General features: G+C 40.4%; 2 protein-coding genes and 1 pseudogene across 2 annotated transcripts; 2 read left to right on the forward strand and 1 right to left on the reverse strand.

Moving 5' to 3' along the window:
• The first annotated feature begins 421 nt into the window (after window positions 1-421).
• LOC111340871 (uncharacterized) lies at window positions 422-9,511 on the forward strand. Its single transcript, XM_022947790.2, has 7 exons — window positions 422-550; window positions 1,101-1,155; window positions 2,209-2,287; window positions 3,333-3,420; window positions 4,725-4,779; window positions 5,587-5,646; window positions 7,155-9,511. The coding sequence occupies exons 1-7, from the start codon at window positions 525-527 to the stop codon at window positions 8,943-8,945; spliced, it is 2,154 nt and encodes a 717-aa protein (XP_022803525.2). The 5' UTR covers window positions 422-524; the 3' UTR covers window positions 8,946-9,511.
• On the reverse strand, window positions 9,065-16,785 carry LOC111340872 (gastric triacylglycerol lipase). The gene is made up of 7 exons (XM_022947791.2): window positions 16,562-16,785; window positions 14,489-14,811; window positions 13,308-13,551; window positions 11,602-11,757; window positions 11,148-11,219; window positions 10,006-10,077; window positions 9,065-9,810 (listed from the first exon to the last, which is right to left on the reverse strand). Exons 1-7 carry the CDS (start codon window positions 16,667-16,669, stop codon window positions 9,580-9,582), a joined length of 1,206 nt encoding a protein of 401 aa, XP_022803526.1. The 5' UTR covers window positions 16,670-16,785; the 3' UTR covers window positions 9,065-9,579.
• A 461-nt stretch (window positions 16,786-17,246) lies between these two features.
• LOC111340860 (uncharacterized) lies at window positions 17,247-21,944 on the forward strand (annotated as a pseudogene).
• Window positions 21,945-22,987: the final 1,043 nt, after the last annotated feature.

A 22,987-nucleotide genomic window follows, 5' to 3' on the forward strand; every position in this document is an offset into this window, starting at 1 on the left:
AAATAAGAATTTATTCAAGTTTTGGGACAGTCTTACAACGCTTTGAAAATAAGTGACAGAAAGTTACCCTCTCTGGGTTAAGTGGGGTAAAGTTCTAAAGAAACTGTGGTGCTGCGTCGGTAGGGGTAGTTTGGTTATATCAACTAAGTTGAAATTGTAAATTGGCCACCGTCATTCGCTCTGACGAAGGGCTAACACTCGAAACGTCAGCTTTTTAACTCTTTACCTTGGCCAATTTACAATTTCAACTTGGTTGATATAACCAAATTACAATCTCTGGGTTAGCTTAGCATCGTCAGTTCAATCGTAAGGCTTTTTTCCCCGATACTATAATAATAATTCTACTGCTTAAAAAATTTATCTATCATGCTAAAGAGAGAACATTATTTTCTTGCTTAATGAAAGTTCTTGGAAACTTTTCCTTATTAACAATTCAATGACGTCACAAATTGAATTAAAACGGCGTCATTTGTAATTGTGATGACACGAGAGGAACTTTTTGCTCTGATATATAGGTGCAAAATATGAAAACGCGTCGTAGCCAGGCAAGGTGAGGATTATTTAAAACTACCTAATTCCTTAACATTTAAACAAAATGGCAACTGAATGTATGCATATCTTCGATCGGTATCCAAACTGTTCGTGTTGCGCAGACCTGTATTTAAATTAGCAGTCACTTCAACCATGTAACTTGTATTTTACGAGACTGTAAAAGGAGAGAGCACGATTTTACTAAAAAAGTTCTTTTTTCTACAAACAACAGCTCATTTTGTTTTCTCGTAACAAAAGAGCTTAATCCCTTTAAACAAAGAAAATGACAACAATTGGTACGTTTTGAGCCCTGTTGTTAGATCGGAATCTAACCCAAAGTTTCATGTGCTTTTCAAGTGGTTCACCGTTCCTAAAACTTTATCCAGGCAAAGCATACTAGTTCACTCAAATCAAAGATATCATTCCCCCAAAGTCAAGAGGGAAATCCTCTCCTTCCCAAAGTTACACATGGAACTGAAACGACCGAGCTTATCGAAATAGAATTCCTCGGGAAGATCATGCACTGATGGTGGTTTTTATTCAAAAGTTCTCCCGTTGTTTTCGCACAGTTCTCCCTATTCAGATTCCCAGTATTTCTGGAACGGACAACTGGAACAATGGATGGTGAGTAAGAGATGGATAAGTGGTATTTAAATAATATTTACATAATAATTTGAATATATCAACAAAGTTGAAATGGTAAATTGGCCACCGTTACGATTATAAAAGCTGACGTTTCGAGCGTTAGCCCTTCGTCGCCCTTCGTCGTTTGTCGCTCCGACGAAGGGATAACGCTCGAAACGTCAGCTTTTATAATCGTAACGGTGGCCAATTTACTATTTCAACTTTGTTGATATATTCAAATCATTTCGTTACCCCCACCGACGCAGCCCCAAACAGTTTCTTTAGAAACCATCAGCCTTTATTCATTAATACTTACATAACTGTCGTCTTATCAAGACTGAACCGTGACATGCTTTCTACTACGACAAGAAGTCGATAAGTCACGTGGAATCTTTATTCTAAGCGTTCCTTGAGAGAGTCACCTTTATTTCTGTTTCGTTGATATCGTCAGAGGGTTTTTGGAACTTTTTTCTGAAACAGTTCAGTTAGGATAGTTTTAACTCTTTACAATGACCCAAGCATCAACAAGTATATTCTCCATATTTTTCTCTATATAAATGCTAAGGCGCTGACGAGGAGAATTTGTTTAGCAATCAAGAGTTTCTTTGGTTGGTGATTACTTCCTTTATTCTTGTGACCTTCATATTTGATTCAGAGGTGATATTCATGTAAGGAGAAATTAGATGCTAGTCACTCTTAGGGGTCAAGGAGTGGAGGAACATGGGGGGAGGGGGTCAGGAGAAATTAGATGCTAGTCACTCTTAGGGGTCAAGGAGTTGAGGAACATGGGGGGAGGGGGTCAGGAGAAATTAGATGCTAGTCACTCTTAGGGGTCAAGGAGTTGAGGAACATGGGAGGAGGGGGTCAGGAAAAATTAGATGCCGGTCACTCCTAGGGGTCAAGGAGTTGAGGAACATGGGGGGAGGGGGTAAGAAGAAATTAGATGCTAGTCAGTCTTAGAGGTTGAAAAAGGATTAAATCACACATAGGAGTTTCATGCAGGCGAAATTCAGCTGAAATGAACTTATTTATCTGTAATTATTTTCTGCAAAGGATTTAAGAGCAAACTACATCCCTGAGGGTCAACTTCCAACGTGCAGAGAAAAGCCATCGAGACAGAACTTCAGAGAAGGTCAGGGTATAAACTCAAGTTTAGCACTTGGAGCTAGAATAATTTCCCATGGTAGTAATGCAGTGAAACATTTCATGTCTCCTTATTACGTTTCACAAAGACTTTTGGTTTCATACAAAAGTAAACCAGACAGGGAAGTCTACATAAAGCCATTTAATCGAGAATAAAACGCATTTTCTTACAAGTAAGGTGGAATACGTTAGATTGTACTCCAATTTTAAGAAGTGCTTTATTGACATTTTAATTCTAAAACAATGAAGACGGGTTCACTCCAACAATGAAGTTGGATGTTACCCCTCTACACCCTAAAATTCAGCCAGCTAGTTCTCCAGACTGTTCTCTATACATTCCCTACGGTACTTACAAGGAAATATTGAGCTTCTTAACTCGCGATTGTTTTTTTTTTTAATTCTCATGACCTCAATTGTTGATTTGGGGGCGATACAGTTGGAAGAAATTAGATACATACCACTCTTAGGTTTAACGGTTAACTCAGTGTTCGAATAAAAGCCTGAGTTAAGTCGATTAGTAACTATCACAACTGTGCAGCACAACTGGACCACAGTACATTTCGCGCGCGCTGATTGACTGGTTAGGAGGTGAATGGCAAGCACTATTCATCTTCGAGCAGCCGATAAGACAAAATCGCGCGTTAAGAGCTTGTTCCGACCATTTTTTGGTATATTGAAAGAAAGAAATTAATGTTTTGGCATTTTTGTGGTGTATACTACACCTCAGTGTCGGTGAAAGTGATAAATATTTACTTTGCCGCCACACGGCTAGGTAAATGGCCACCACTTTTTACCTCCACTTCGGGGAATAATTGTTAATTATAACCTTAGTAGCTGTTGAGTCGGCTCAACGTTATCGACGTCGGTTTTCCTTTTATTCCCTCTCTGCGTTTTGTATATTGATGACGTGAATATCTTGGCTAACTATGAAAGATATGTCCTGAATTAAAATACATTTAAGGCATGAATGGCAGCAATTTGGTTTGAGGTCAGTTGTAACCGTAAAAATTAATCCAACAATCTTCCCTCGTCAGCTGACCGATTATCAAATCTTTGTATCGACCTGAGAGCAGATTTACTGACAAGCTGGACCGATCAAGATAGAGCCAATTTCATTCAAAGGTGCCTGTATTCTTCCAAAAGAAACTTAATTCTCACAGTGTTTTTCCCCACCAAGAAGTATTCATGGCTAGCTAACGGTAAACTTCTCAGAAAATCTGACGAAATGTTTCAGGGTAACACTGCTATAGATTTGCATCGCATCTGGGTGAGCGCAGCATGAGCCTTGGGGTCACCAACTAAGTTTCCCTTATGGTCTGACGAGAGGAACTTCAAGCAGTCAGGACGGCAACGGCACAGAAGACGTCGATTAAAAAATGAGTTTCTACTTTTAGTTAGAATTTCGAAAATGGCTGCATGTGTTTACCGTCTCATAGGGCGCCAGACCTCAAACTCAACATAACGCATAAAAGTAGCGTTGAGTTCCAAATGTAAATTAAAATAATTTGCCGCCGCGGTTTTGCTTCGCAGACGACGCAAATTTTGGTGATTTCACGTTGTTATTTTGCAAAGGACGGCTAAGAAATGTACAAAGTTTTAAAACGCACGTGCTGCGGCTATTGTTCTGCCAATTATATCTATTGTTTTTCCACGTTCTTGTTGCCGTCGCCGTCGTGGTTTGCTTAAAGTCCCTTATTTTATAAACAAGGGTACGAATCTTTTAGTGAAGTATTCCCTATTTAACGTTACTTATAAAGGGGGTAAGTTTCAAAAGAAACTGTGGTGCTGCGTCGGGTATTAAAAAATAGTTTGGTTTAAACAACTGACTTAATAATGTAAATTGGCCACTGTTGACATTTCGAGCCCTTCTATGGCTCTGACGAATGGATAACGCTCCAAACGCCAGCTTCAGATCAGAAACCCTCAACTGTGGCCAATTTACATTATTGACTCAGTTGGTATATAGAACCAAATTAACTTGTGGAATGGTTTTCATAAAAAAGAAAAACAAAAAACAAAAGAAAGACCCACGCAATAATTAGAAAGAGACCACGTCCTATTCAATCTTTGGGATAGGGGCATGGAACTTCATCTTTGGGCTCTTAGAGATGATTTTTTTTTTTTACACCCTCATTCTCTAAATATTGTATCACTTTCATTAAGATTAGCACCGGAATCATATCCATCGATTTCTTGAAGCAAATACGGGCCACAATGACCGCGAAAACTTGTTTGCTTTTTCGATCTCTTTCTCTGCTAGAGAATGATAGGCATATCCGAGGTAGACCACTGTAATTTAGATATGGACAATGGCTCGTTAAATCATAAAATCGTGTTAATTAAGGGTGTAAGGATACTATGAACATAGTCGGAAATAACGAGATCGGATACATATGATAATTCCAAATCTGATCTGCCATATATAGATTTACCGAGGTTGGAAAAGATTTTCAGTTGATCTCAAACGCTTTGCCAGGAAAGGTAAGGATACAGAGCTGTCAGTAGAAACAACATAACATTTCAGACTAGGAATCGAGTTTGGTACTGAGAATCGCATAATTGGATAAAAGTTCGCATTCTGATTGGTTAACGAAGCGAGGTATTTAACGTGGAATTACGATTTGAAACGAGGCTAAGTGATATTGTTTCGAATCTACATATACATAACAACTATGTTTTCTTTTTTGATCATTTTTATTCAATTATGCGATTCAAGGAAAGTCTATTACATGAATCGTGAATTTCGCGTTAAATTGCACTTGAATACCGCCATCTCACTCATCGCTTCGCGTTTCGTGCGATATCGGTTTCAGCGTGCAATTTAACTCGGAATTCCCTGGTCAGATGATGAATTATCCTAGACTCCCCCCGGTGATTATAACACCTAGCTTATCAAGTCTTCGTCTATCTTCGAGTCTTCCCAATACAAAGCCAACCCCACGTTTAATTTGGCATATTGAAAACCTGTTTCAGTGGAAGTAACTGCACATGAATGGAAAGTTGACCCACAGTGTATTTTTAAGGTACTTTTGTACACATTTAATACTTTCACGACCAGAAGCTTGTGACTGACACAGCAAAGAAAACATAGCATGAAAGTGACATGCAAACTCCACTCTATTCAAATGAAATCTTTCAGTTAATATCGTCGGAATTGAAAGTGACGTCAAATATGAGATGCACTAATGTTTTGTCCTTTTGGGATTTTTTTTTTTTTTTTTTTTTGCTCTTTCGCCCTATTCAGAAGATGATTGCCGATTATTTTTTTTTAAACCTTTAACTTTGCAGACGGTGGCTCAATGCATTCAGCATTACTACCTCACCAAACATCGATGTTGCTACAAGAACGTACGTGAGTAACTTAGCATGCTTACCATGGCTTGTTTAAAGTGTTAAACATATTCATCGACTGGCAGTGATGTACAAAAGCCTCTCTGTTACTTTGAAATGTTTGGCTTTGAAATTAGTTTTAAGAACAGCGGGAAAAAATATTACAGAAATGACCGGGCCGTGTCGATGGGAACCTCCGTGCAATTTTCTCATTATTTGTTTGTGTACGAGCTCTATACTTTGGCAATTTAATGTCTGCCAACAAAAACAAGAGAGGTGCTGTTTACTTTTGAGAAAGTTAACCCTTTAACGCTTCCCGGTTAGCCCAATGGATAGAGCGCTGGACTGTAGTGCGGGAGGTCGAAGGTTCGAGCCCCGGCCGGACCAACACTCAAGGTCTTAAAATAATTGAGAAGAATTTGCTACTTTTCTGTAACATCAAGAAATGGTTAGATATTCTAGTCTTCTCGGATAGGGACGAATAAATGGAGGTCCCGTCTCCTGCAGGGTTGGGGCAGGAGACGTTAATTTCCCACACACGAGATTACTGTGTGATGGTGTCCTCCCCTGGGGTGGGATGGGTGGGTTAGGACAGCAGGTCCACACCAGCTATTACAGCTGCCAAATTAATCAACCTGCTAAAACAAATAAATAAATGAACTTCAAGATCTTATTTTCAATTCTCCCCTCTAACTGCTACACATTTCCTTTTACATAGTAGTGAGAATTTGGTGAGAGATCAGGATAACGACTTCTACCTGACAAGTTTCAGTATTCAAATCACCTGTTTTTTGAATAATGTAAGGTTATTACGGGGAGAAGTTAATATCACTTCTGGAAGTTCAAACATTAATGGGTCTGGATTGAACTTTTACTGATTTCAACGCGTGAAGGCCCACGGTCACTGTGAATAAAGGCTGATAGTTTCTTAAGAAACTGTTTGGGGCTGCGTCGGTGGGGGTAACGAAATAATTTGAATATATCAACAAAGTTGAAATAGTAAATTGGCCACCGTTACGATTATAAAAGCTGACGTTTCGAGCGGAAAATAATAAATAATAATAATAATAATAATAATAATAATAATAACAATAATGTCTCTTCTCTAAATTCATCGTGACGACTCCTCTCCCTCGCAGCCGTACTTTTGGATGTCACGCAACGATCCTAAAGAACGTGACATCCAAAAGATGAAGGTGTGAAGAGGACCACACCTGTTGTCGCTTGGTTCGTTCTAGCTTCTCACAAACTAATTTACGGTTTTGGTGGATATATGGAATTTATACATAATTGTTCGAATATTTGAGAGGCAGACGAAGACATTATCCGCAGAGAACCGTAGAAAAACTCAGAGCTCTGACGAAGGGCTAACGCTCGAAACGTCAGCTTTTTAACTCTTTACGGTGGCCAATCAGTTACAATTTCAATTTAGTTGATGTTACCAAATTACCTTGTTACCCCCACCGACGCAGCAGTACAGTTTCTTTAGAAACTCTCTTCCTTTATTCATCCGCTTTTCATTACAGTTACGAAAGAAGGCGATAAATCAAAACAATGGACTTCAAACACGTCGGGTGAAATCATGCGGGATTCATAGGGCGAACATACAACAGCGATCAGCAATTCGTGATATTGCGAATGTTTCTGCTGTTAAAGGAAAGATTCGAAAAACGTTTTCTTGTCCAGAGCCTAAGATTGTAGAAGCCAGAGAAACATGTAAGAAGAGGAGAAAGAGGGAAGCGGGTGCTTCAGAAGTCACGATACAACGTAACAAAAACGCCAATAGAAGGTTTAGAAACACCGCTGGGAGTCCCAGCGAAGAGGAAAATGCAGGTATATACAAAGACTCTGAAAGAACAACGGAGGGAAAATCACTAAAATACGTTAATCGAGGCAAGGGTGTCGCAAAAGGATCAAACACGTGTGGCCAAGTTACTTCCGCTAGAGCGGATCACATGAATAATTTGCAAGAGCCGAATCGTGGAAAATCGAAGAAAAGAATGAGAACTAATGGCCAAGGCAATAACCACTCTACCCACAGAGGAAAGTTAGGCAATGAAAAAGAAAGAATTTGTGTTGAATCCTCAGGCTTAAGCCAACTGGGTAAAGCGAATAAAACTGCTCTAAAGACTATGAGTGAGAGAACGAATGGAGCTCTTACGCTCCGAGAAATCAAGAACGGTCGAAAGTTACTCAAACGAAAGAAAGCTGATTCATTGGGTAAGGAGTTTGAAACCAAAATCCATCGAAGAAAAGGATTCAAGACAGACCCAGCTAAGGTCGATCATCATGTCGATATGACAGCAGAAGTACTTTGTAAGGATGATAAGGGGAATCCGAAAAAACGCAGCTCGGTAAAAAGAAAGCAGATGCGACCTAATACTTTTGTAGACGAGTGGTCTGAAGTACCAGACGCAGCGATGCCTTGTGGTAAAAACACAAGGAGAAAGCTTTCAAAAAGACATTACCCCTTAATTAAAATCAAGAGCAAATGTCGATGCCCTGTAAAATCAACTGGCGAGAATGATGATGATTTTGACAAGACGACATTGTGTAACATGGCCGAAGAATCCCACCTAGAACAACGTGGGGAAATTATGCGAAATATAGAACTTTTCAAAGCTGGTTGCAATTCAACAACGAATCGCAAGGGTGGAATTGCCGCAAAATACGGTGAAACGTATGGACAAACTTGGCATGATGACGACTGCGTGATAACGTGTGTGAAGAGAAGAGGTGACAAAGAGCGAGATGGAGCGATTGTAGAGAGTGATGTGGTAGGTTCATCGTTCGCTATTCCTTCTACAATGGAAGAATCATTTGAGTTGAATGATGGTGATAACAGCCACGAGAGAAGTGCTGAACGAAAAATACCAGCAAACGCATTAAATGTTTTCAATAAAGCGACACTGACTTCGAGCCGGAAAGAGCGATCTTGGGAAAAAATCGAAAAGGGATCGAAACAGCCGGGGGTTCACAAAACTGGTCAAATAACGAGCTTTAAAGAGAATCGAACCAGACTCTCTCTCAACGTAAAGACAACAAGGGAAATAACAACGATGACGACAAAAACTAAGACTTCTATTAACCGCCACATGAAGCTCCTAAACCAAAGGAGCGTGGGGCGGAGTAGACGAGTCATACAGGGAATCAAAAGATGGCGCTCGAGTGAATCAGCAGATGAAAAGAAATATAAGGTTTTCGTCACGAAAAAACGGCCCGCTAAAGGCAACGAGACAAAGCTGTCTGAACAGGGAAAGAGTGGAAAAAAGGAGCCCCGGCCTCTTAAGATTCAGCGCAACAAAAGTTGGCCGTAATGACATGGTATTATTGGTAGTAAAACCGGAAACATTCCGACTGGGAGAAAGTTAAAAAAAAAACCTACATGAAATCGATCCTCAGTAGAGAATATACAAAAATGCTGAATCGTCTGAAATTCTATTATAAACAAATGATATAAATTTTTATTTGCACGTAAAAAATAATTGAAAATTCTCCCTTAAGTTTCCTCTTTTCGGGGAGACACGAGCTTTGGTCCCGAGACAAAAATTATGGTTCCTATAATTCTTCAGTTTTCTCGGCCTCGAATACGTCCCTCAAGGGAGAGTTTCCTGCACTTTTTAAACTGATCAAATCAATATTAATTCTATATAGACAATCTCTCTCTTTAAAATATTGCATATACCTTAGAACGGGGCGCATTCTCGTACATGTCATATTTTAAACTACTACCAACGAAGTTAAGCCTTGAGATTATTGTATAAAATCATGAGATATTTACGACTTAACTTCTTGTTCTTGAGGCACTTTTTTCAGAAACTCGTCACATTAAGAATGAAAATAGCAAAGCTTTTGACCAATTTAAATAAACTTGGATAAGGTGCGCTGTTGTGTTTATCCTGATTATTTTCTCTTCCCATTTTGTATTTTTGTATTTTTGTACTGGCAAACTTATACGTTTCTCATGTGCTTTATGACATCATAATAAACCACTTCTGCCGCATCCAATCCCCAAAGAAAGTCCATGTGATCCCATTTTGGGATATACTTGTCATACAGTTTGTTGGACAGCAGAGGTAGCAGCGCCCGCACATCTGTTGGGTCAGCTAACCAGTCGTTCTGTGCCCAGTACAGAGCCACAGGAACAGTCATGGCTGTTGCATTATATAAGGGTGGGGTGTCCTGCGAGCAAAAATTGTTGGAAAAAGTTTTTTTTCTGGAGAACTAAAGACAAGGTAAAAGACTCTTAACACTTGTGGGACTTCAAAAAGTTTATCTAGAGCAGAGAATGCAAAAAATCTGTTATCGTCGAATAGGCCTTCTTTCGAAATAGCTTGATAATATCATCACATGCCGTAAATGTCGTTTTCTCTTTACCTGTCCGTAGTGTTCCCTGTTCTTCTCCGCACTTCCATAATTAAACATTTGAAACTTGTTGGAACCTGTCATCTGTACAAAGGTTATATTTGTTAAAAACTGTTGAACCCTTTACGCTCTAACATCAGTATGCATATTCTCCGTAGTGTTCTTTATACATTTCCAAAGGTGCTGACAAGGAGAATTTGCTAACAAATCAGTAGTTTTTAGAATTGGTGATCATTTTTTTTTTATTCGCATAACTTTTGTAGCGGGATTATAAAACGCTTCTTGTGCGTATGGCCATGATATGGATGTCAAGCGTATCTGTCGCCAGTGATTCTTCAGTTTTCAAATTATCCAGCGTAGTGTGGACGGAAAATAGTTCAATAATTTTCTAGTGTGGACGGAGATCGTTTGCCATCGTTTTTTTAAGTGAAAGCGCGCGCCGTATTCAAATCTGTCTGCTTCGTGCGGATTGGCCACAAACTCTTCTCGCTAAAACAATGTATCCTTTCTCGCTCCCCACCTCGGAGGACGGATCGCAGTAGCGGAGCACCGAGTGGGGGGCGGAGAGGGGGAAGGGCGCTGAACTGTTTTCTGGAACTAATTAAACAATAGAGTGTTTCTGTCGAGGAACTATCGGCTCATAGTTGCCCCGTGGAAATTTGATGTTCTTAAAACAAATATGCTAGTTTTAAGAACATCAAATTTCCAAGGGGCAACTATAAGACCGATAGTTCCGAGACATAAACACTCTATTGTTTTTATTGTTCACCACTCAATTTTCTTCCGCGCCTACAGCTTGTCACAAATGTCAATAATTCGCAACCGTACATTGGTTAAATAATACGTTATACCTGTCAGAATTGAAAATTCACTGTTTTTCCGATCTGACTAACTTCGCTGCCGTCAAACTATTCAAAACTTTTCACGGATGAGTACTATCAATCCAGGTATTTTCCGCGGACGGGCAATATCCATCCGGGTATTTTCCGCGGGCGGGCACTATGAGCTGATAGTGTCTCTCCACGGATGAACACTATCGCGTAACGTGATCGATTTAAACCAATAAGAACCGGAGAAAATTTAGTGGTGAACTATAACTGAGAATAGTGATCACTACACGAACAAATATACATATAAGCCGCCATTTAAGGTACCTGTAAGAAGTGTATCATGTTTTTCACTGATGTGCCCGCTGGAGTGTGAGATACATACACTGGCAGTCGTGTCTGTCAACAAAATGAAATTCAGTTTCTATTTACCGGTAACTTGCATCTCATCATATTCTCCATACTGTTTTTCTATACATTTCCTAAGGTGCTGCCTGACAAGGAGGATTTTTTTTAACAAACAAAGGCTCCTTTAGTTGGTGATAATTTCATTTATTCCCGTGTGGGTTTAGGGTTGGGGTTCATTTCAGGGGTAATATTGTAAGGAGAAATCAAATGTTAGTCACTCATAGGATCAAAGGATTTTTTAGATACTGGTGGAAATAACTAGGACAGGAGCGACGTGATTAGGAACTCTAACAAAAAAATCCGTTTGACGGAAGCTAAGATATTCGCTTGCGGGTAGACTGTAGCCTTCAAAACACAGTTGGCCTAGACCTACCATATTAAGTTGAGCCTTGTCATATCCAGCGATGAGAAAAAGGATATTAGAGCAGATTAAATCCACTTCGTGTTCGTCGCACACGTGCTCAGCCAACCAGTGAATAAGGAAATTAGACGGAAGAAAATCCCGCACACCCAGAAGTTTGAACAAGAACTAAGGGGGAGTGAAGAAAGAAATGCACTGTTAAAGGTTGCTTCAATTACAAACTAGTGAACGACAGTGCACGAACTAATAAAACGAAAAACTTGTTTTAATCTCCACGCTGTCAAAAATCCAAGGGCGAAAAAAATAAACCAGAGTCCGAACTCCATAGAAAATATGTAATTAAAATAATAACAGCATTCGGTTTTGATAAAACTCCATAAACTTCGTAAAAATTCCAAACTGAGGGATTAAAATAAGCGTGAACGAAAACTCAAAAACGTCAACCAAACTAAACTCCGTAAAGAAAAAAAAAACCAAGATGCCAAAATTTAAACTCATTTTAACTAGCAGAAATTTTAGCTGGTCAAAGACTTGTTCCCAGGACCCTTAAACTTCACTAAGGGAGTTAAGAAACGACGACAGATTTACCGTGCACACCGTCGGTTATAGGGGAATCCTTGTTTACAATATTTGTCTCGTTAGCATAAGCAATTCAGTTTCTAATGGAGCTAAAAATAGATCAGTTCTGAATATCGAAAAGTCAAAGTACGATTAACTCGGCCAATGAATACGAGCCTGATGCATTGAATACTTTTTGTGCAACACGGGTTTAAAAACTCAAAATTTTACATAGAATGTACGAGCTCATTGGCGCTTTTGCCACCCAGAAATTTTGCAGGTTTTGATGGACCATTCTCCTTGAATATTACACCCAAAGAGCTAAAAATTTCATCATGTACTAAGGTTTTCTAGCTCTTTAGCAGCCTGAAGTTAATTTGTATCTAACATGCTTCCTTCTTTACGCAAAGCCGTATGCAAATGAGCAAAAATGTAAACAATGACGTCAGCATGAATCCGTCTATAAAGTGAACTTACATTTTACCTAAGAATCTCGCGATACTCTAAAATTATTTTATTTGTTTCTCACTGTCAAAACTATCTCGAAACTAAATATGGTACATAGCGTTAAATCAAAAAAATAAATTGAAGAATTTGCCGTCGTCGTTCACGAATACTACACGACGCAAGCTTTGGTCATTTCACGTTGATGTTTTGCAGAGGACGCAAAGACATTATTTTGCAAAGATTTCTAACGCACGTGTACAGCCATTGTTCTGCTCACCAAACCTTTTTGTTACTGACGTCCCCTTCCCGTTGCCGTTGTGGTTTTCATAAACTCCCTTTTTATAATCAAGTGAGGGCTTCGTAGCCCCAAACCATTATCAACAGTAGTTTTCTTTTCCTGAAATGTTTTTCTACAGATCATTCGACTAACACAAAAGCCACTTACATTTTTCGCCCATAGCAAGAAAAAAATTGAGAAAACTGTTCATAACTTAAGTTTCTGCTTCTCTATCTTATAGGTGGTTTGCACGTTACGTCATCGCCGCCATGTTGGTGGACGTAAACGTCCACCAGCATTTGTTCCTTTCACCATTGTTACCGGTGTCTCAAGAGATTGGTTGCAAACCACCTATTATGTGTTGTGACTCAAAGGTGAGGTGGCTTTAAAATGTCTGGGAGAAAGCTGGTAAAAGCTTCTAAGCTGCAATTCTAACCTGAAGTTCCGGTGCGAGATAACGGAAATATTTAATTGGACTCTCCAAGTGACCAACTGTTGTCACAGGTCCAAAGGCAAAGAACTTCTTCACCAGTTTGGCCAATTCTTTATTCCTTGAAAACTCTGCAAAGGCGATGAGAGTTCCTTGAGAATGTCCCACGTAAAACAATGACGGCTGAGACGTCTTCGACACCACAAACTTCAACATGGCGGGAAGGTCATATCGAGCCATCTCATCCCAACTATGAATAATGAAGGACAAAAACAATCTTTGAATGATTTTTGATACGATGCACTCGTTTCAGTTTGAAAACTATTAAGATATTCCTCGGGGGCCTAGACTACGAGAACTCCCCTCTTTAGTAAAAAAAGGAAAAAAAAATCGCGAAAAATAAAATAATGTTAACACGCCGCGGGTAGTTGTGGGAGTACGCCTAACTATCGTGTACCTCACTACCACCAAAAAGCAGGAATCTTGTAGAAAACTTTCTCATGTGGATCCGGTGTTTCTTGGAATGTTACTTACCCTCCCCTCTCTATCCACACCCGGTCAAAGTTCGCCCTCGTAAAGGTTGAGCAGTAACGCTCCGAAGATTTTAAGCGTGAGGAAAAGCGTTCAGCCGCATTCGTAGCTTACCACCTGTTTTAGTTAGAGTTTCAGTTCTAAATGAAAATTTTGACTTAACGTCAACTTTAAATTTAATTATGAAAATGAAAAACTCAAACACAGTTCGAAGGGGGAACTGACCCTGCAGTTATCGTCTTCGAACGCTGGATCCGTATAAAAAACTCGCCCACGCAGATCTCGTGCACGTTCACAAAACCTCCCGGTCAGATTCCATCACCGTGACCCAAAAATATCAGGCGCGGGAGGTGCAATCACCCGACCTTAGAGACTGGTAATTCCCTATCTTTTTTAAGCTCAATTATTCATGAGTCATGGACAACCTTTTTTTTCGCTATTTATGATTTCTTGTCAACTAGATCCCGCGATTCATGAATCCCGAAGGTTGGAGAAGCGAAAAGTTAAAATTTAACTGCTATGATTTATAAATCCGCCACCGCTCCTTGCCAGGCTGAGGGAGGGTGACAGGTAAGCACGCACTTACCCATAGAGCGAGAAATAGTGTACAACGGCATAAAAACATTTTCAGGAAATTAAGCTAAGGATAAGCTTACCTAAAATCCCAGAATTCATCTGAATGGACGGGATACTTGACATGATGGAGACCGTAAGTATTCCCTCGAACATTCCCAAGCCAAACGTCGAAGCCTGCATCAGCTAAGATAAAGGCCAGACTTTCGTTGGGTAAATTTGTGACCCAGTTAGATGAGGAACATAAAAGACCATGCTGAAGGAAAACTACAGGTTTTGGACCACCTAGATCCATCAAATTTTCCTTTCTTCCTGCGGGTATCCTTTGTATAGTGATGACGTAACCGTCGTCTGTAACCACGTTGTATTCTTCGGCTGGGTAACCATTGTAACGAATTATTTGACTCTAGGAGAAAATGTCAGAACATGTCTGTATCAGTATATTTTTGCTCTCTATTGAAAGGAAAACGATAGCTATGAAAATAAAAACCTTCCGTTCTTTCTTCTTTACTGCGAAGATCTCTTTGGTATTCATTCCCTTCTAGCGTGCAGAGCAGGCTTAATTTTGGCGAGCGGGTGCTTAGTATTTTCTGAGCGAAAATGATGGGCGTCATCTTTGATTTTAATGGTAGAGGAAGGTTGGAGAGAGAGAAAGAAATTTGAACGATCGCGCGCTTCTTTGAGCGTTTCTTTTAACTCACCCCAATAAGACGCCTGCACGGGGGGGGGGGTACTCCCATATATGGGCCATATAGGTACGTGCTGCGGAATAGGGTATGGTTTTGGAGGTTCTCGGTCTTTAAATAGGGTATCTTTTTTTACCCTTTTGTTTCTGTGTCCCTGGTGTGGTCCTTAGATAGGGCAGCTTAATTGTATATCTAATACTGGAGTGCGAAAACGCCCGCCTAAATGCCCGGGTTTTTTTATAAAACTTGATGTATCCGTTTAAGTATTGTAACAAAATGACTTTGCAACAGAGGTTTAATAGCCGTTAAGCCGGTAAATACACGTAACGCCTCTTCAAGCCACATTATTAATTAATAATATGACTGTCGTTCATTTAATTAAGATAACTCTCCCAACAAAACTTAGCTTAATGAAATAACGAGTGATAGAAGGGTAATGTTTAGCCGCGATCAAAGTTCAATACGAATAAAGTAGGTAGAGACAGTCTTGTACGAATAATCCTGGCTGTAATCCGCTGTTATAAACAGACCGACTGAAAGATGTATCATGGTTATGATTGCATATTATTAAACTAGGCTTATTCTAGTATTTTACGCTTGATGCTATACATCCAATGTTACGGAGAAGAAATAAAGTTTTCCTTTTCGTCCTATTAACAATTTTGTTTTTTTCCTTGAATAGGGTGTCATTTTTCGGCTTTGGGCCTTAAAAAGGGTATCAGTTTTCGCTTTCTTAGTCCTTGAATAGGGTTAGGGTTCACGAACTTTCGCGGCACACACCTATCCAAAATTCGGGGGAGTACCCCCCCCCGCGGGGCCTGCACTGAGGACTAATTCCCTTCTGTTCTTTCTAAATCACACCTCAGCCTTGTAACACGCCTACTTCCCCTCCTTCTTCTACTCCCAGTCGCTTCAGTTCCTTCACCAAACCGATTTCGTGACTCAGAACTCGTGATACTCTCCCGTCTAAACTCGGGTCAAAGTACTGTAAACATATCCATGTCTGTCTGAAAAAAGTGTTCGGACGCTGACACAAAGAATTAACGCCAATTGTTTTCAACTTAGATGAAAATTTTGATTGTGTTACTTGAACGCTGCGTCACCTTTTGTCTCAGTAGTGCTTTCACTTTCTAGTCTGCTCAAGAAACCGGACATAAAACTTCTCTTTGAAAGAATAATCTGACATTGTAAATAACGACAGCAACTTGAGCTGTAGAGTTGGTGGTAGTTGAAAGTAAAGCCAGTGCAGCTAGCAACGGGTGTTAAATCTCCATTGTTCAAAAAGGCCAGTCGACGTAATGCATCGAATCAAAGTTGTTTAGTGTCGAATCTAAAACTTTCCTCGTGAAATTCATCGATATATTCGTAACCAAGACCATAAAATTCTCAGCTGTATACTTTGTATGAAAGGCAGAGTTCTATAAACGAGATGTATAAAAGAAAGATAAGCCCGCGACATCTGTAACTTACCACATTCATGTGAGTCTCAGGCAAATCCTGGAGGTCGAAGGAGCTGATGGCCGCAACAACTGTCAGAGAGAACGATAAGCAGAGTACTACAAAGCATAACATAGACATATTTGCCGCAATATATCCACAGCAACTCACGACAGAAACGAAACGCAACTGTACTATCTGTGTTTAAATACCGGAACTGAAGTCACGTGGCTACTTATTTCGTTTTCTGACAACTCGTGACTCGCGTGTGACTGACATTTCCTAAGAAAACAGAAACGCCAACGCAACCGTTACCTCACTGCACAGAAACGCACATGCGATTTAAAATACCATGACACTATCATGGCACTATATTGTTACAAAAGACTGTGTAATATTGCCTAATCAGGCGCTTTGTTCTGGCCTGTTTTCTATTTCCGGTTCCGCTCATTTCCCTCGGGAGTCCCCTCGAGGAGAAACGCTCGGCGGAGGGTACGACTACACGTAGGCTACATGTTGGAATTTTCAACAACAAATAAATTGTTAAAAAGTGGAGATTGATCCCCAAAACTTTCAAATCAAATTTAAAAATTGAGGAACATTACTATTCAGTTTTAATTGTCTACGCATAATTATCTTCTAACAACGACAAGGCGCATAATAATTTTTTTAAGTAATTATGTGCCTTGTTGTTGTGTCTTCAAAGACAACAATGGTATTTTCTAACGGACCGGCTATTGTTTTGGGACAGATCTTAGATCTGCGAGACAATAAGTTGGGGTGAACGCACGTTTCTATAAACAAATTTTTTGTTTATCGCCCCTTACGAGACATTCTCATCATGGCAAATGGCATGGAACACGACAGTCTTTTGGACTTTGAGCGACCACATCTTCCGAGCACATCTCCGGGTAGTCCAGTAATCAACATCTTTTAGAAACACTCGAAATTTATTCTACTTTACCACTGGATTTAAACGCGAGTTTTAATACGATGAGTCTTCCACAAGCCGTCCGAGAAAATAAGTTAGCCCTCGTCAGGCAGTATTCTCATATCGGACAAGATTTAAATTGCAAATGACGCGGACAGGAATGGTTTTACAGCCCTCCATTACACTGCCCGCGCTATTCAGGTTCGGAAGTGGTTACGATGATAGTCGAGTGTAAAGTGAACATCAATCAGCAGGGATGACAGTTACTAGCGCCTTTACATGTAGCAGTGCGATAAGTTTTACCTGAACTTTGCTTCAACAAATAGAATTTGAACCAAGTTTACACACTGGGCTGACTTCAAAGGAAAATTAAATCAGGGGTATTCTGAAGTTGCACCTTGTTCTCTGACACACACGAACAAAACAACCATGAGCAAAATGCAATTTAATTTTCTTATCTTACTTACTGCCATCATTCTGTTAAGCCAAACCTCAGTTTATCTAAAAACTTTCGTTTTTTAACAGTATAATTCAATCGGATCCAAACTGCTAATTTATTTGCCTCATAATTGCATAACAAACTTGAGATCTGAACGGCCAATGCTCGAGACCACAGCCGGTCTTATCAAGAGTGGCCAATCAGCGATGAAGAATTGATTTAACCAAGGACTGACCGGTCGTCCAAGAACCGTTTTTGTACCTTACACACAGAGAGGAATCTTATGACCTGCGCTAATGTGTTTGGCGAAGAGTTTGCTTACTTTTTTGGCTGACGCAGCACAACTTTTTTTCTAGCCGGGACTAATCAACTCAGTGTTGAAATCTTTTTTTTTTGCATTGCTTGAGAAACATGCCTGGGCACGTTGAAATTGCGCTAAGCATCTTTTACATAACAAGCGTATTATTATTTTATTCTTACAAGGCTATCAAGTCAGCTGTTGGGAGAAGGGGAAAGGTCAGGTCAGGGGCGATTCATTGATTTTTTTCTGTTTATTTTAGTTGTCAAGAGAGCCACGATGAACAAAAGATTTTGAGTTAAAATAAACTATCAGCACCAGTGCCGCTCTGAAACTATAGAAGAGGGATGCCTTATTATTTACCACAATGCGAAATCGTAAGAACTACTTTCATATCTAGGTTGGAAAGATATCAATTTGCCGCATAGCCAGCAGGGTAGGAAGGGGCGAAATATTCACTCCCCCGCCCTCACCCCCTCCTTATTTTTCACTGTCACACACCCCATCCTGGCCAATCTTCTTCATCCTGGCCACACCTTCATCCTGGCCAATAACTACCTAATTATTGCGGACATTTTCAATCGATGTAAAGGTGCGGTATACACAGTGTTGTGGCTGTGTAGTGCCTTATCAACTGAAATATACTCTAGATTGTGCTATACCGGTGCTAGTCTTAAAATCGCGCCAAAAATGTTCGCTTGGCCCTTCGCCTTCTAGATATGGAGCCCGCTTCATTTGGGCAGCGCGCAAAACTCAGTTTTTAAGCCTTAAGCAGAAGCTAAATATTCTTTTATCTTTCCTTACAGTTACAACAGCTATGAAGCTGTTAAGGCACTAATTGAGTATGGTGCCGATCCCTCCATGAAGGATTCTGACGGTGCAACTCCGCTCCACTTTGCGGCTCGCCACGGTTGTGTAGACTCGTCCAAAGTTCTACTCGGTGACAGTCGATCATCTGTTTAACTTTCAAGATAACAGTGGTATGACGCCATTCCACTTAGCCTGCGCTAGTGGTAAGCTCGAGTTGTATGAGCTGTTCCTGGAGCATAAGTCGAACATTCGCATGCGCAATGTGGAATAGAAGAGTCCTCTGCATCTAGCTGCCTTACACGGAAACGAAGAAATCGTTCAACTTTTAATCAAAGAACGGGTAAGTTTGAAAACTGTTCGAAGTTTAACTATTGAGAACGCATTAGCGCCGCTCCAATATCGTTCACGTGTCTTTGATAACATAAGTATATATTTTCGCAATCTATTTCTTTTCTTTGCAATTATTTTTCTCTGGAAAAATACTAAAAAGAAAAGAAGCAACGTCAGTGGTTTTATTGTTTCCGTTTGCTTATCAATTAATCTCTCAGTATCCAATATATAAGAACAAACCATGACTACCCTTCTAAGCTTACCTCTACTGTATAAACCGGGTAAGTTTCTCAATAAACTGTGGTGCTGCGTCGGTAGGGGTATGGCAAGATAATTTGGTTGTATCAACTGTGTGATAATGTAAATTGGCGTGAAGCTACATAGGTAAGGTAATAGCCACATCATTTGCCACATCATTTTTGCCTTGACGCATGTGACCGTCGCTATTCTGTTCCAGCATTTCTTGAGTTTGGGAACCCATTACTCTACATTGATGCGCCTGACTTCGAAGGTAACACTGCACTTCACTTAGCCCGTCAGAAGGGCCACAGGCAAACTGCAGAGCTTTTGATGAGTCAAGGAGCTGATGTTCTGGATGGTCTGGAGACGAATGGAAAATTGAGTGGGCACTCTCCCCTGCATCTCGCGGCCGCCTGTGGACACATTGATATTGTAAAGCTGTTGATATCTCATGGTGCTTCTGTTGATGGTAGAGATGGGTGGCAAAGAACTCCTCTTCAAAGGCGAGAAAAGTGCACTGCGACCTTTTCAAGAGATGCGAAGTCATTGGACAAAATAGTCTCTCCTAATTGAATGATAATTAGGGTTTATCAACTGTTTTCAACCAGGTCTTAGACTGTACGTTGGCCGCCGTAGAGAGTTTCTATTCGTCCTCATCGTTGGGCAACGAGAGAATCTTTAAAACTCCATTATAAGAATCGAAACCATACGATGAAGGGGTTTTGTGCACTTTAACCCCTAAATTGAGAGAATTAGTTGCGATATACCAAATCTAAAGAGTAGTGGTTTAACAAAGAACTTCAAATCTTCAAAGACGAAAGAGGCATTATATATCTTACAGGGACTGAATTATTCTGTCTAAGGTTCCTAGAGTAACGTCTTACTGTAATTTTTTGGGGGAAGGGGGGAGGGGCAAGCATGTCAGGTTGTTTTGTAACTATTGAATAATCACTTTTTGGTGACCAAGAGGGGCCCACATTCACCTTAAACTCTACCTGTTATCAACGCCCTGCTCTTGATTCTCAAAAGACAGTTTATTCAGAGGAAAACTGAATAATATTCTCTATCGTAACTGTTGCTTGTGCAGAGCTGCTGAATTTGACCGTGTAGACACCATCAACTTCCTGTTGGAAAACGGAGCCGATATTGATGCCAAGGACAACGAAAATCGCACTGCGTTCGTTTTGGCAGTGAAGCGAAGTAGGACCAGAACTGCGGAGCAGTCTGGATTCTGGGGCTGACTTCAAGTCACGAGATGCGTCTCTCAGGACCTGTCTACACCTTGCTGTGAAACATGAACGAGAAGGAACTCCTCGCATGTTCCTTAATCGAGATAAAGGCCAATTGATCAACGAAACAGACAAGGATTTACAAACGCCTTTGTTTTACGCGGCACATAAAGGGAATTTGAAGGTAAGGCTGTTTAACACAAGCCAGTCTCTGTTGATACCCCTCCCCTGCGAAGCATTTTTCGTGTGCTATTATATGTGTGGGTGAGTGATATGCTATACTACATTCTGGTGCACTTACCCGCTGCGCTATACAGGGGCTAATAAATATTCACACAATTACCCAGCTGTAAAATGCGTCACTGCCACTGTCACTGTCACTGTAAAATGCGTCACATCCAGTTATAAAATGTCTTTGCTAATTTGGAGCCTGCAATGATAATCACCAGATCCTTCAAATGCTGCTGGTAAAGAAATGCACTGTAGCTCCCGAGGATGTAATGGATCGGACCCCACTGCATTACAGAGAGTAGCCGTTTGAACGTCTTCCTTTATGTTCGAACTTAATGTATTGAAAATGGGAGCTTTGCGGGAACCTTTGTCTACCTTTAGAGAAGTATTTCTCTTGTCTGCCCAGCATAGTGAGCCAATCATAGAAAGCAGTTGTTTGAACGTTCTGCCTTTGTGTCTTGTGAAATGTGAGCTTTGCGCGCTCTTCTGTCTACCTTTGAAAACCATTTCTAGACTCTAACCAGCATGCTCGCACATGACTAATATTGTTGCTTTTCGTTGCCAATAGGAAAACGACAGTTCTTCTCTTACACTTGGGCGCCAATCCCAGTATCAGAGACAGCAATCGCTGGACAGCCCTGCACCATTGCGCCTCTGGTGGATGCCCACGCACTACTCAAGCACTACTTTCGTACCAATCCGTGGCTGCAATTGATGCAGACGATCAAAATAGCGACACCGCGCTTCACGTGGCTGCAAAGTACGGTCACGTTAATGTGTTAGAGCTTATGTTATCACGTGGTGCTGATATCACTGCGCGTAATAAGCAAATGTTGACGTGTTTAGATGTTGCTATCACGTGTGACATGGAAAACGTGGCTGAAGTAATTCTTGAGAATCCCAAATAAGTCCAGTTGTGTTCGTGATCAAGGAAACTTACTAACATCAGCATACATATACTCCATACATTTCAAAAGGTGCTGACAAGGAGAATTTATTTAACAATTAAGAGTTTGAGCCAGGGGTGATACTGTAAGGAGAATTTCGACACTGGTCGCTCTTAGGGGCCAAATGGTAAATGGAGAAAAACACGTATCAAAACCACCTTTGGTTCATTACTTCGAACAATCTGACATGTTATGTCAACTGTTGGATTTTCAAGGTAAAGAAGGAAAGGAATTCAGACCACTTTTATCCTTTGGAATCAGTTCGAGACATTTTGAAAGTTCACGGGTTTGGAGCATTTGTTCGCCTAATAAGTCCTAAGTTGGTGCATTGTAGGTACCATTTTGTCCTCAGGGATTGGACCGAATGATTGAACATTGTAACATGGTGTAAGTTGACTGAAAGGTGAATGTTTTTAGGTGACTGATACATAAAGTCTCCCTCCGTATGAGAAAATTTTAAACCATCACTGTGTTAAAAGTCTCAAAGTCGCTCATGACTGCTTGTTTCTAGGTGGATGAGCTTGTTTAAATACGCTGTAAACAGAGGAGCAAACCCAATGAAGAACTTAGTCAAGAGCATGCCAGAATTGCTCAGGTTGTCATGGATAAATGTGTAACCCGCTCCGATCATCCAAAAGATGACCCTGAGTTGATTCCATCACCTTCGACCTCAGCATTCTTTCTGCTCCAGGAGATAAGACCCAAGAACTTATGATGGTCCACGCTTTTTTGCACCTTCCCACATGGTCCAACTTGAGCACGAAGGACTTCTCATGCATCCATTATCGCAGGCGCTTCTTTAGGGGAAGTGGAGTACCATGGGAAGGCCGTTATTTTGGATAAACTTTTTGTCCTACCTCACTTTTGTTGTGCTGTTGTCTCTGTTCTTAATAGTAGAACGAGAAAAGCTGCGGCTATTTAATCATGGCGTAAATAAAAGCGATGAATTATTCAAGTCTAGAAGTGCGTTTTCAACCGGAGCATGTTTTCTGATTGTGATCTTT

The sequence above is a fragment of the Stylophora pistillata genome, chromosome 13 (genome assembly GCF_964205215.1).
Source record: "Stylophora pistillata chromosome 13, jaStyPist1.2, whole genome shotgun sequence".
Classification (NCBI taxonomy): Eukaryota; Metazoa; Cnidaria; class Anthozoa; order Scleractinia; family Pocilloporidae; genus Stylophora; species Stylophora pistillata.

Excerpts from the sequence above, each read along its gene's own strand:
- LOC111340872 (XM_022947791.2), bottom strand. The coding sequence starts at position 16,669 with ATGTCTATGTTATGCTTTGTAGTACTCTGCTTATCGTTCTCTCTGACA. Across the intron at positions 14,812-16,561 it reads CTGAGACTCACATGAATGTG|AGTCAAATAATTCGTTACAA; the intron begins GTAAGTTACAGA and ends ATTTTCTCCTAG. Across the intron at positions 10,078-11,147 it reads ACATGATACACTTCTTACAG|ATGACAGGTTCCAACAAGTT; the intron begins GTACCTTAAATG and ends ACCTTTGTACAG.
- LOC111340871 (XM_022947790.2), top strand. The coding sequence starts at position 525 with ATGAAAACGCGTCGTAGCCAGGCAAG. Across the intron at positions 4,780-5,586 it reads CAAACGCTTTGCCAGGAAAG|ACGGTGGCTCAATGCATTCA; the intron begins GTAAGGATACAG and ends TTAACTTTGCAG. Across the intron at positions 5,647-7,154 it reads ATCGATGTTGCTACAAGAAC|TTACGAAAGAAGGCGATAAA; the intron begins GTACGTGAGTAA and ends TTTTCATTACAG.